General features: G+C 39.5%; 1 protein-coding gene across 1 annotated transcript in view; it reads left to right on the forward strand.

Annotated features, from left to right (window-relative positions):
- The first annotated feature begins 10,200 nt into the window (after positions 1 to 10,200).
- The window catches only part of LOC109870563 (ras-interacting protein 1), a 42,424-nt gene continuing 39,338 nt past the window's right edge, over positions 10,201 to 13,286 (forward strand). The window contains exon 1 of the mRNA XM_020461125.2: positions 10,201 to 11,060. Within this exon, the coding sequence (XP_020316714.1) occupies positions 10,921 to 11,060 (140 nt within the window). The 5' untranslated portion in view covers positions 10,201 to 10,920. The remainder of the gene's footprint in view (positions 11,061 to 13,286) is intronic.

Below are 13,286 nucleotides of genomic sequence, written 5' to 3' on the forward strand. Positions count from 1 at the left end.
CCACACTTCCTGTGTGCCCCCCCCAAAGAAATGTTTGGGGCTGCCTCTCGGGCTTCCTTGCCAGCCGTGTTCGCTTCGCCAACCTCATTCTCCTGTAACCTTCCGCGCACTGCTCCATCGAATACCAGGCGGGCTCCGGCACTCTCCCTGGGTCGACCGCCCACCTGTCTATCTCCTCCCAAGTTGTGTAGTCCAGATTCTGCTCCCATGTCCCGAAATCCTGACATCGCTGTTGCTGTTCCTGCTGCTGCTGCCTCTGTTCCTTCTCCTGCTGCTGCTTTTGCTGCAGCTGCTGTTTACCACGTCGCTTGGTCCTGTTAAGGTGGGTGATTCTGTAAGGGTTTTCCTGTGGTGAAGGAGAAGCGGACCAAAATGCAGCGTGGTGGTTATTCATGTTCTTTAATAAAGGAAGTAGACATGAAATAACTAACAAAACAATAAATGTGCGAAAACCTAAACAGTCCTATCTGGTGCAAACACAGAGACAGGAACAATCACCCACAAACACACAGTGAAACCCAGGCTACCTAAGTATGATTCTCAATCAGAGACAACTAATGACACCTGCCTCTGATTGAGAACCATACTAGGCCGAAACCTAGAAATACCCAAAACCTAGAAAAACAAACATAGACTACCACCCAACTCACGCCCTGACCATACTAAATAAATACAAAACAAAGGAAATAAAGGTCAGAAAGTGACACTTGCTCAGTTGTGCACCGGGGCCTCTCACTCCTCTTTCTATTCTGGTTGGAGCCTGTTTGAGCTGTTCTGTGAAGGGAGTAGTACACAGCGTTGTACGAGATCTTCAGTTTCTTGGCAATTTCTTGCATGGAATAGCTTTCATTTCTCAGAACAAGAATAGACTGACGAGTTTCAGAAGAAATTGATTTGTTTCTCGCCATTTTGAGCCTGTAATCAAACCCACAAAGGCCAGTTTTATTGCTTCTTTAGTCAGGACAACAGTTTTCAGCTGTGATAACATAATTGCAAAAGGGTTTTCTTGTCACGGTTGTAGTAAGAACTGGACCAAGGGGCAGTGTACGTAGAGTTCCACATCTTTATTATAAAGTGAATCTTAAGCAAAACAAAACATTATACTAACAATGAAAACGTGACTAAGTGGTGCGTGCACATGCACAAACACAAAAATAATATCCCACAAACACAGGTGGGAAAATTAGCTACGTAAATATGATCCCAAATTAAAGACAACGATTACCAGCTGCCTCTAATTGGGAATCATACAAAACACCAACATAGAAAAATAAACTAGAACACAACATAGAAATAATAAACTAGAATACCCCCTAGTCACACCCTGACCTACTACACCATAGAGAAACAATGGCTCTCTATTGTTAGGGCGTGACATTTCTAATGATCAATTAGCCTTTTAAAATGATTAACTTGGATTAGCTAACCCACCGTGCCATTGGAACACAGGAGTGTGTCACGTTCGTCATACGAAGGAGACCAAGGTGCAGTGTGGTATACGTACATTCTTCTTTTAATAAAGAAAGGTCACAGAACAAACTAACAAAACAAACGAACCGTGAAGCTAATACGAATAGTGCAGACAACTAAACATAGAATAAGAACCTCACGAACACAAAAGGGAAAATGGCTACCTAAATATGATCCCCAATCAGAGACAACGATAAACAGCTGCCTCTGATTGGGAACCATATCAGGCCATTATAGACATACATACTACCTAGACCTACACAACACCTAGACATACAAAACCCATTGACAATACAAAAACGATCATACCCACCCTCGTCACACCCTGACCTAACCAAAATAATAAAGAAAACAAAGATAACTAAGGTCAGGGCGTGACAGAGTGATGGCTGATGATAATGGGCCTCCATTCGCCTATGTAGATATTCCATAAAAATTCTGCCATTTCCGGCTACAATAGTCATTTACAACATTAACAATGTCAACACTGTATTTTTGATCAATTTGATGTTATTTTAATGGACAACAAAAAACCTGCTTTTCTTTAAAAAAACATGGACATTTTTAAGTGACCCGAAACTTTTGAACGGTAGTATATATATATATATATATATATATATATATATATATATATATATATATATATATATATATATACAGTACCAGTAAAAAGTTTGGACACACCCACTGTACTCATTGGAGGGTTTCTTCTTAATTTTTACTATTTTGATTGTAGAATAATAGTGAAGACATCGAAACTATGAAATAACACATATGGAATCATGTAGTAACAAAAGAAATGTTAAACAAATCCAAATAGATGTTTTATTTGAGATTCTTCAAACTAGCCACCCTTTGCCTTGATGAAAGCTTTGCACACTCTTAGCATTCTCTCAACCAGCTTCACAAGGAATGCTTTTCCAACTGTCTTGAAGGAGTTCCTACATATGCTGAGCACTTGTTGGCTGCTTTTCATAGTTTTGATGTCTTCACTATTATTCTACAATGTAAAAAATAGTAAAAATAAAGAAACTCTTGAATTAGTAGGTGTGTCCAAACTGGTACTGACTGGAACTGACTGGTACTGTATATATAATTTATAAGTCCAAAAATGGATGTAGCAACTACAGATTGCCTCTTTAAGTCTATCAAAGGTTTGCGAGTTTTAGCATGTGCGGATTAGGTCTATGGATTTTTTAAAAATTCAGCATGAATTACATTGAACAATAAAAGCCCGAGTTTTATTATTTTGGCTGGGATCCGCACAATGCAGCTGTTGCAAGAGCGCATATTTCACTGGCTGTCCACTGGTTTCAAAAACAATTATTTATAGGCAGCTTAAACTTCTTGAATTGAACCATTATTGGTTTAAAATACTAGCTAAATGAGAGAGCAGCAGTGTGATTCACATCATTGCCCTATGTAGATATCAATAATACGTGATTTCCGTATCGCTGTAGACTACACCCCCTGCAGTCATCCTTACCTCCAAGCGTTAATTCAAATTGGAACATTTTTGGATACAGCTGTCGCACCATTGGAAGACATAGCTTGGACTGTAGCCTACAAAAGCCCATTCCTGCTCAATTCTGTGGTCAGATTTGCTTAAGTGGAACAAACTTGAACTTTCACCTTTTGTCAGTGCTGATTTAAATGTCATTGCTAAACCAGAGAAGTGTCAAATATTTTTTTCGCAAAAATCCATTCTGAATTGAAAAGTAATCCTCGAAGTAATCATCTAGTTTTTCAAAAGTATCTAATCTGATTACAATACTTTTTCTGGTAACGTAACGGATTACAGTTTTGAAAGTATTTACATGTAACAGATTACATGAAATCTGTTACTTCCCAACCCTGGTTAAGAGCGAATGATGAGGTCCATTGTCCACAGTGCTCAAACATTGTCATCTTGAATACCTTACACTACTTCACAACTGAAGTGTATCTAAATTACTATGCATTATGATCTCACCTAACAAAACGACACTATACAGATGAAATACTATGTGATAATTGATGAGAAAGAGGCATGCATTTGGACCTGAAGTTATCTATGATGTGAAGCGTGTTCGCCACCAGGTGGAGTTCTCAGCGCAAAAAAAAAATGAAAACAAATTGGAAGAGTATCTTAAATTCCACTGCACCCAAAGTGCCATGACGAACGGGGGAATACCTATTAAATTTCACTGTCAAGTTCAACCCATTTTCTGAAGATGGTTAGCCTATAGGGCTGTAGGGGAGCGTGTAAAGAGAACAAAAGAGAAGAACTGAACTACTACGATACTTAACTTTAGTTGGCAGTGGTGGGCTGACGACCACTTAGCACGTGCGCTCCCACGCAGTTGCACTCTGAAATTCATTCTGTCAGCGCGCACCATCCAACGTCGCCTTCCCGCTTGTCGCTTTCTTGGCACTGAGACCTGAAATTGAATGGCTACAGAGATGTAGCGATCTCGTACATTTGTAGCAGCTCTTGCGTTGCGTGCGGTAAAATGCGTAAATGACTTAACTGTAAAATACAGATGTTCCGTTTTTTTGGACTGTGATGATTCTTACTTTCCACTTTCTGATTAGTGTTACAAGTCATTCGGTGTTCTCCTGAAACGGGTGTTGGCAATTGCTCGATCATTTCTCGGCAACTTCTCCGCACAACTGGGACTGGAACAGCTGCATCAGAACTTGGAGTGGCGCGTTCGAAGCTGCATGCGCTGTTGAATGAAAGAAAACTAAACTACCAAGAGCAATTCCTCAACTCTGCACATTTGCTTGATTTCAAAAGTGTTTGTTACTTATTTATTATATTATTATATATATATTTTTTTAAGAATAGGAATATTATTTTTAGACGAACGCGTTTAACGCTCTTGGAGCCTTGATCTGGAGCTTGGAATGGACTCCACAAAGATGACTTTGGACCGGAGCCCTCTGCCTCCCAAGACAAACTCACTCCATTCCGTGGGTTTACCTGCCTGCTCACCCAAACGGCGCTTCATAAAGCTGGGGAGAAAACCAAGTGATGGCTCTTCACAGTAAGTAATGCATGTAGGCCTACTGTACTACAATGCTTTCAAAAAATGTAAAGCATTGTATTTGGGACAAATCATTAACTAAACCCTAAACCTCAACTAAATCTTGAAATTAATAATGTGGAAATTGAGCACGTTGAGGTGACTAAACTGCTTAGAGTAACTCTGGATTGTAAACTGTCATGGTCAAAACATATTGATACAACAGTAGCTAGGATGGGGAGAAGTCTGTCCATAATAAAGCGTTACTCTTCCTTCTTAACAGCACTATCAACAAGGCAGGTCCTACAGGCCCTAGTTTTGTCGCACCTGGACTACTGTTCAGTCATGTAGTCAAGTGCCACAAAGACTTGACTTAGGAATTTGCAGTTGACTCAGAACAGGGCAGCACAGCTGGCCATTAGATATTCACAGAGAGCTAACATTAATAATATGCTTGTTAATCTCTCCTGGCTCAAAGTGGAGGAGAGATTGACTTCATCACTACTTGTATTTGTGAGCTGTATTGACATGTTGAAAGCACTGAGCAGTCTGTCTAAACTACTGGCACACAGCTCAGACACCCATGCATACCCCACAAGACATGCCACCAGAGGTCTCGTCACAGTCCCCAAGTACAGAACAGACTATGGGAGGCACACAGTACTACATAGAGCCATGACTACACGGAACTCTATTCCACATCAAGTAACTCATGCAAGCAGTAAAATTAGATTTAAAAAACAGATAAAAATACACCTTATGGAACAGTGGGGACTGTGAAGCAACACAAATATAGTCACAGACACATGCATACCAGACATACATCCAAACACACGATAACATACGCACTATACAAACATGGATGGATTTTGTGTTGTAGATATGTGGTAGTAGAGTAGGGGCCTGATGACACACACTTAATGTGTTGTGAAATCTGTTGTGAATGAATTGTAAAGTTTTAGAAATTGTAGAACGGCCTTAATGTTGCTGGACCCCAGGAAGAGTAGCTGCTGCCTTTGCATTAGGCGGATCCATAATAAATACTAAATACTTGGACGTACAGTATCAAGGTTGTAGCTGCATGTCGCTCATGGTACCCTGGAATTTGCTATATCATCCACAGGGTTAAAGGTTATGGAAGTTTTAGAACTTTTCCAATAGAGTACAACAGTATGAGTTATAATACCAGGGCTGTCAACTTTTTTAGATTTGCTATTTGAATTTCCATTACCCCCTGGCACAACCCCTACACGGGTGGTGGTTTGACAGTTTATTCAGACTATAATGAAATGAAATGGGTAGACAGGCAAATGGGAGACACAGTAGGAAGGTTGGAAGCAGGGATTGATCCTGTTCTCAGGTGGAAAGTTGTATGTGACAGGTGTCAGGAGTGTCACCACTACACCAAGGCTTTACCGAGGAAATACTCATATTAATGGTTGATGGCAGTGGGGAACCAAATCATAGATTGCAGTCTCCTTGTCGATAGACAGCTTTCAAGGTAAGAACACAAACATTTTGTATTTTGGGTGAATGATCTCTTTAAAATAGGACTGGAATAAAATCCTGCTTTCTGTCCAGAAGGGCTGGCCACCCCTGATCTATGTTCCCAAGTGCTGGGTGTTGTTATAACAATTAATTTCTCAAAATCACCCAACCTTTAAGAAAAATCAAAGGAATATCAATATTCAGGTGATTTACACATACTAGTTTAAGATCCTTGCCATTATCTTACTCTACACACACAGAAGTTGTGAGTCCCCTTAACATCTCTGCCTAGCATGTGCACAAAACTTAAATGTCCAAAATTATATTTGATTCCTGGAGCATTTAATATCCAATGCGTATTTTTATGACTTATTCAAAACTGCCCACGAATGGCTGCAAAAATACATAGCCTCATGTAATTAATTTTCAAATACACAAGTAGGCATATCAAATTTCAAATATGTGAATAGACTGGCAAAATTGTGAAGAAGTGGAATAATAAAATAAGTGTGGGGATTAATAGTAGTGTTCTTGCTGACAAGCACACTAATTACCCTATATTTTAGGCCATTGTTAAAAATGAGAATTATTCCACTGATCAGACTAAATTAGGTAAATACTGTATATAATAACATCTTCTGAAGACAAGGTTACATAAATCTGACCGTACATGTCCCTAACCAAATTATTTTTAGATGTATTGTTCCCGCTCTAGATTCAAACTTGAACTTTTGGGTTCACAATCTATTTGACAAAATTATTTTCATAGTTACAAAATCATGTCACCCAGTGGCGAGTTTAGCATGTAAGTCTTGGTGGGGCAAAAAAAATAAATGGGGAATGCATGCCAGCAAAGCCACTACACAACACAACACTAAACAATACATTAATTGCACTATAATGGTGGCAAACGGTGCCCACAAACTGTTAGGACCTACATAAAGCTGTCCCAACAGCAGAGTCCTAACAGAAGTCCCAACACCTTACCACTGCTACACCTGGCTATCAGCGGAGCCTTGTCTGGCAGCGAAACAGTTCATTCAGCCTCATTTACTGCCTTTTAAAAAAACATATCTGATATGGCTGACTTGCTTAAACAACTGTGGTTTCTACTGACAATTGAGATGTACAAACTATGGCATAAGGGAACGACAAGCGGATAAGAGGCAATCCGTAATTTTGATTAAGACATTCATGAGCGAGCTAGGATGGACGTAGTCAATATAACTATTTGTTCAGCACTTTTGAAATGTACAGCAACAGAATTCAGAACATGGGCCATTCTTACAGTGTTCTCCCTGTACACCAAGTCAGAACAGTAGGATAAATTAAAGGTGCATATAAGCAGACAATGAAAGCTCTTACAATATTTGATGATTACATTTCTCAAAAACAGGTTACAGGCTAGATGTGCACCACCAAGTCAGAACAGTAAGTGCAATAAATAGGTGAAAATATACCAAATTAAAGTAGAATCATGATGACGTCAGTGATCTTCAGGTCGTAGCTCTAGAAAGTGGCCTGAGTTCCGAATTTATAATTCCGAGTTGGATGAAAGTTCAAAACACATTTTCCCAGTCGTAGCTAGTTTTCCCGGGTTCCCAGTTGCTTGAACTCACTAAAGTCAGATTTTGCAAAGTTCCAAGTTAACAGTTGTTTTGAGCGAGGCACCAATCATGCTTCATTGACAGCATAGCCAATGTTGAATGTTTATCATTTTAAAATAGGAAAAGAGACCCTTCATTTTTATTGACTTGGCCAAAGCTTTTGATACGGTAGACCATTCCATTCTCGTGGGCCGGTTAAGGAGTATTGGTGTCTCTGAGGGGTCTTTGGCCTGGTTTGCTAACTACCTCTCTCAAAGAGTACAGTGTATAAAGTCTGAACATCTGCTTCTTCCTACAGCTCAGGCAGTAGGAAGCTCTCTCATCCACTTATATGCAGGTGATACAGTCTTATACTCAGCTGGCCCCTCCCCGGTTTTTGTGTTAAACGCTCTACAACAAAGCTTGCTTAGTGTCCAACAAGCTTTCTCTACCCTTAACCTTGTTCTGAACACCTCCAAAACAAAGGTCATGTGATTTGGTAAGAATAATACCCCTCTTCCCACAGGTGTTATTACTACCTCTGAGGGTTTAGAGCTTATGGTACTCACCTCTACACGTACTTGGGAGTATGGCTAGACAGTGCACTGTCCTTCTCTCAGCACATATCAAAGCTGGAGGCTAAAGTTAAATCTAGACTTGGTTTCCTCTATCGTAATCGCTCCTCTTTCACCCCAGCTGCCAAACTAACCCTGATTCAGATGACCATCCTACCCATGCTAGATTATGGAAACTTAGTTTATAGATCAGCAGGTAAGGGTGCTCTCGAGCAGCTAGATGTTCTTTACCATTCGACCATCAGATTTGCCACCAATGCTCCTTATAGGACACACTGCAATCTATACTCCTCTGTAAACTGGTCATCTCTGTGTACCCGTAGCAAGACCCACTTGTTGATGCTTATTTATAAAACCCTCTTTGGTCTCACTCCCACCTATCGGAGATATCTACTGCAGCCCTCACCCTCCACATACAACACCCGTTCTGCCAGTCACAATCTGTTAAAGATATAACCCCACCCACATGGACATGGACATTTTTAAGTGACCCGAAACTTTTGAACGGTAGTATATATATATATATATATATATATATATATATATATATATATATATATATACAGTACCAGTAAAAAGTTTGGACACACCCACTGTACTCATTGGAGGGTTTCTTCTTAATTTTTACTATTTTGATTGTAGAATAATAGTGAAGACATCGAAACTATGAAATAACACATATGGAATCATGTAGTAACAAAAGAAATGTTAAACAAATCCAAATAGATGTTTTATTTGAGATTCTTCAAACTAGCCACCCTTTGCCTTGATGAAAGCTTTGCACACTCTTAGCATTCTCTCAACCAGCTTCACAAGGAATGCTTTTCCAACTGTCTTGAAGGAGTTCCTACATATGCTGAGCACTTGTTGGCTGCTTTTCATAGTTTTGATGTCTTCACTATTATTCTACAATGTAAAAAATAGTAAAAATAAAGAAACTCTTGAATTAGTAGGTGTGTCCAAACTGGTACTGACTGGAACTGACTGGTACTGTATATATAATTTATAAGTCCAAAAATGGATGTAGCAACTACAGATTGCCTCTTTAAGTCTATCGAAGGTTTGCGAGTTTTAGCATGTGCGGATTAGGTCTATGGATTTTTTTTAAATTCAGCATGAATTACATTGAACAATAAAAGCCCGAGTTTTATTATTTTGGCTGGGATCCGCACAATGCAGCTGTTGCAAGAGCGCATATTTCACTGGCTGTCCACTGGTTTCAAAAACAATTATTTATAGGCAGCTTAAACTTCTTGAATTGAACCATTATTGGTTTAAAATACTAGCTAAATGAGAGAGCAGCAGTGTGATTCACATCATTGCCCTATGTAGATATCAATAATACGTGATTTCCGTATCGCTGTAGACTACACCCCCTGCAGTCATCCTTACCTCCAAGCGTTAATTCAAATTGGAACATTTTTGGATACAGCTGTCGCACCATTGGAAGACATAGCTTGGACTGTAGCCTACAAAAGCCCATTCCTGCTCAATTCTGTGGTCAGATTTGCTTAAGTGGAACAAACTTGAACTTTCACCTTTTGTCAGTGCTGATTTAAATGTCATTGCTAAACCAGAGAAGTGTCAAATATTTTTTTCGCAAAAATCCATTCTGAATTTAAAAGTAATCCTCGAAGTAATCATCTAGTTTTTCAAAAGTATCTAATCTGATTACAATACTTTTTCTGGTAACGTAACGGATTACAGTTTTGAAAGTATTTACATGTAACAGATTACATGAAATCTGTTACTTCCCAACCCTGGTTAAGAGCGAATGATGAGGTCCATTGTCCACAGTGCTCAAACATTGTCATCTTGAATACCTTACACTACTTCACAACTGAAGTGTATCTAAATTACTATGCATTATGATCTCACCTAACAAAACGACACTATACAGATGAAATACTATGTGATAATTGATGAGAAAGAGGCATGCATTTGGACCTGAAGTTATCTATGATGTGAAGCGTGTTCGCCACCAGGTGGAGTTCTCAGCGCAAAAAAAATGAAAACAAATTGGAAGAGTATCTTAAATTCCACTGCACCCAAAGTGCCATGACGAACGGGGGAATACCTATTAAATTTCACTGTCAAGTTCAACCCATTTTCTGAAGATGGTTAGCCTATAGGGCTGTAGGGGAGCGTGTAAAGAGAACAAAAGAGAAGAACTGAACTACTACGATACTTAACTTTAGTTGGCAGTGGTGGGCTGACGACCACTTAGCACGTGCGCTCCCACGCAGTTGCACTCTGAAATTCATTCTGTCAGCGCGCACCATCCAACGTCGCCTTCCCGCTTGTCGCTTTCTTGGCACTGAGACCTGAAATTGAATGGCTACAGAGATGTAGCGATCTCGTACATTTGTAGCAGCTCTTGCGTTGCGTGCGGTAAAATGCGTAAATGACTTAACTGTAAAATACAGATGTTCCGTTTTTTTGGACTGTGATGATTCTTACTTTCCACTTTCTGATTAGTGTTACAAGTCATTCGGTGTTCTCCTGAAACGGGTGTTGGCAATTGCTCGATCATTTCTCGGCAACTTCTCCGCACAACTGGGACTGGAACAGCTGCATCAGAACTTGGAGTGGCGCGTTCGAAGCTGCATGCGCTGTTGAATGAAAGAAAACTAAACTACCAAGAGCAATTCCTCAACTCTGCACATTTGTTTGATTTCAAAAGTGTTTGTTACTTATTTATTATATTATTATATATATATTTTTTAAAGAATAGGAATATTATTTTTAGACGAACGCGTTTAACGCTCTTGGAGCCTTGATCTGGAGCTTGGAATGGACTCCACAAAGATGACTTTGGACCGGAGCCCTCTGCCTCCCAAGACAAACTCACTCCATTCCGTGGGTTTACCTGCCTGCTCACCCAAACGGCGCTTCATAAAGCTGGGGAGAAAACCAAGTGATGGCTCTTCACAGTAAGTAATGCATGTAGGCCTACTGTACTACAATGCTTTCAAAAAATGTAAAGCATTGTATTTGGGACAAATCATTAACTAAACCCTAAACCTCAACTAAATCTTGAAATTAATAATGTGGAAATTGAGCACGTTGAGGTGACTAAACTGCTTAGAGTAACTCTGGATTGTAAACTGTCATGGTCAAAACATATTGATACAACAGTAGCTAGGATGGGGAGAAGTCTGTCCATAATAAAGCGTTACTCTTCCTTCTTAACAGCACTATCAACAAGGCAGGTCCTACAGGCCCTAGTTTTGTCGCACCTGGACTACTGTTCAGTCATGTAGTCAAGTGCCACAAAGACTTGACTTAGGAATTTGCAGTTGACTCAGAACAGGGCAGCACAGCTGGCCATTAGATATTCACAGAGAGCTAACATTAATAATATGCTTGTTAATCTCTCCTGGCTCAAAGTGGAGGAGAGATTGACTTCATCACTACTTGTATTTGTGAGCTGTATTGACATGTTGAAAGCACTGAGCAGTCTGTCTAAACTACTGGCACACAGCTCAGACACCCATGCATACCCCACAAGACATGCCACCAGAGGTCTCGTCACAGTCCCCAAGTACAGAACAGACTATGGGAGGCACACAGTACTACATAGAGCCATGACTACACGGAACTCTATTCCACATCAAGTAACTCATGCAAGCAGTAAAATTAGATTTAAAAAACAGATAAAAATACACCTTATGGAACAGTGGGGACTGTGAAGCAACACAAATATAGTCACAGACACATGCATACCAGACATACATCCAAACACACGATAACATACGCACTATACAAACATGGATGGATTTTGTGTTGTAGATATGTGGTAGTAGAGTAGGGGCCTGATGACACACACTTAATGTGTTGTGAAATCTGTTGTGAATGAATTGTAAAGTTTTAGAAATTGTAGAACGGCCTTAATGTTGCTGGACCCCAGGAAGAGTAGCTGCTGCCTTTGCATTAGGCGGATCCATAATAAATACTAAATACTTGGACGTACAGTATCAAGGTTGTAGCTGCATGTCGCTCATGGTACCCTGGAATTTGCTATATCATCCACAGGGTTAAAGGTTATGGAAGTTTTAGAACTTTTCCAATAGAGTACAACAGTATGAGTTATAATACCAGGGCTGTCAACTTTTTTAGATTTGCTATTTGAATTTCCATTACCCCCTGGCACAACCCCTACACGGGTGGTGGTTTGACAGTTTATTCAGACTATAATGAAATGAAATGGGTAGACAGGCAAATGGGAGACACAGTAGGAAGGTTGGAAGCAGGGATTGATCCTGTTCTCAGGTGGAAAGTTGTATGTGACAGGTGTCAGGAGTGTCACCACTACACCAAGGCTTTACCGAGGAAATACTCATATTAATGGTTGATGGCAGTGGGGAACCAAATCATAGATTGCAGTCTCCTTGTCGATAGACAGCTTTCAAGGTAAGAACACAAACATTTTGTATTTTGGGTGAATGATCTCTTTAAAATAGGACTGGAATAAAATCCTGCTTTCTGTCCAGAAGGGCTGGCCACCCCTGATCTATGTTCCCAAGTGCTGGGTGTTGTTATAACAATTAATTTCTCAAAATCACCCAACCTTTAAGAAAAATCAAAGGAATATCAATATTCAGGTGATTTACACATACTAGTTTAAGATCCTTGCCATTATCTTACTCTACACACACAGAAGTTGTGAGTCCCCTTAACATCTCTGCCTAGCATGTGCACAAAACTTAAATGTCCAAAATTATATTTGATTCCTGGAGCATTTAATATCCAATGCGTATTTTTATGACTTATTCAAAACTGCCCACGAATGGCTGCAAAAATACATAGCCTCATGTAATTAATTTTCAAATACACAAGTAGGCATATAAAATTTCAAATATGTGAATAGACTGGCAAAATTGTGAAGAAGTGGAATAATAAAATAAGTGTGGGGATTAATAGTAGTGTTCTTGCTGACAAGCACACTAATTACCCTATATTTTAGGCCATTGTTAAAAATGAGAATTATTCCACTGATCAGACTAAATTAGGTAAATACTGTATATAATAACATCTTCTGAAGACAAGGTTACATAAATCTGAACGTACATGTCCCTAACCAAATTATTTTTAGATGTATTGTTCCCGCTCTAGATTCAAACTTGAACTTTTGGGTTCACAATCTATTTGACAAAATT

Source organism: Oncorhynchus kisutch, linkage group LG25, assembly GCF_002021735.2.
Source record: "Oncorhynchus kisutch isolate 150728-3 linkage group LG25, Okis_V2, whole genome shotgun sequence".
NCBI lineage: Eukaryota > Metazoa > Chordata > Actinopteri > Salmoniformes > Salmonidae > Oncorhynchus > Oncorhynchus kisutch.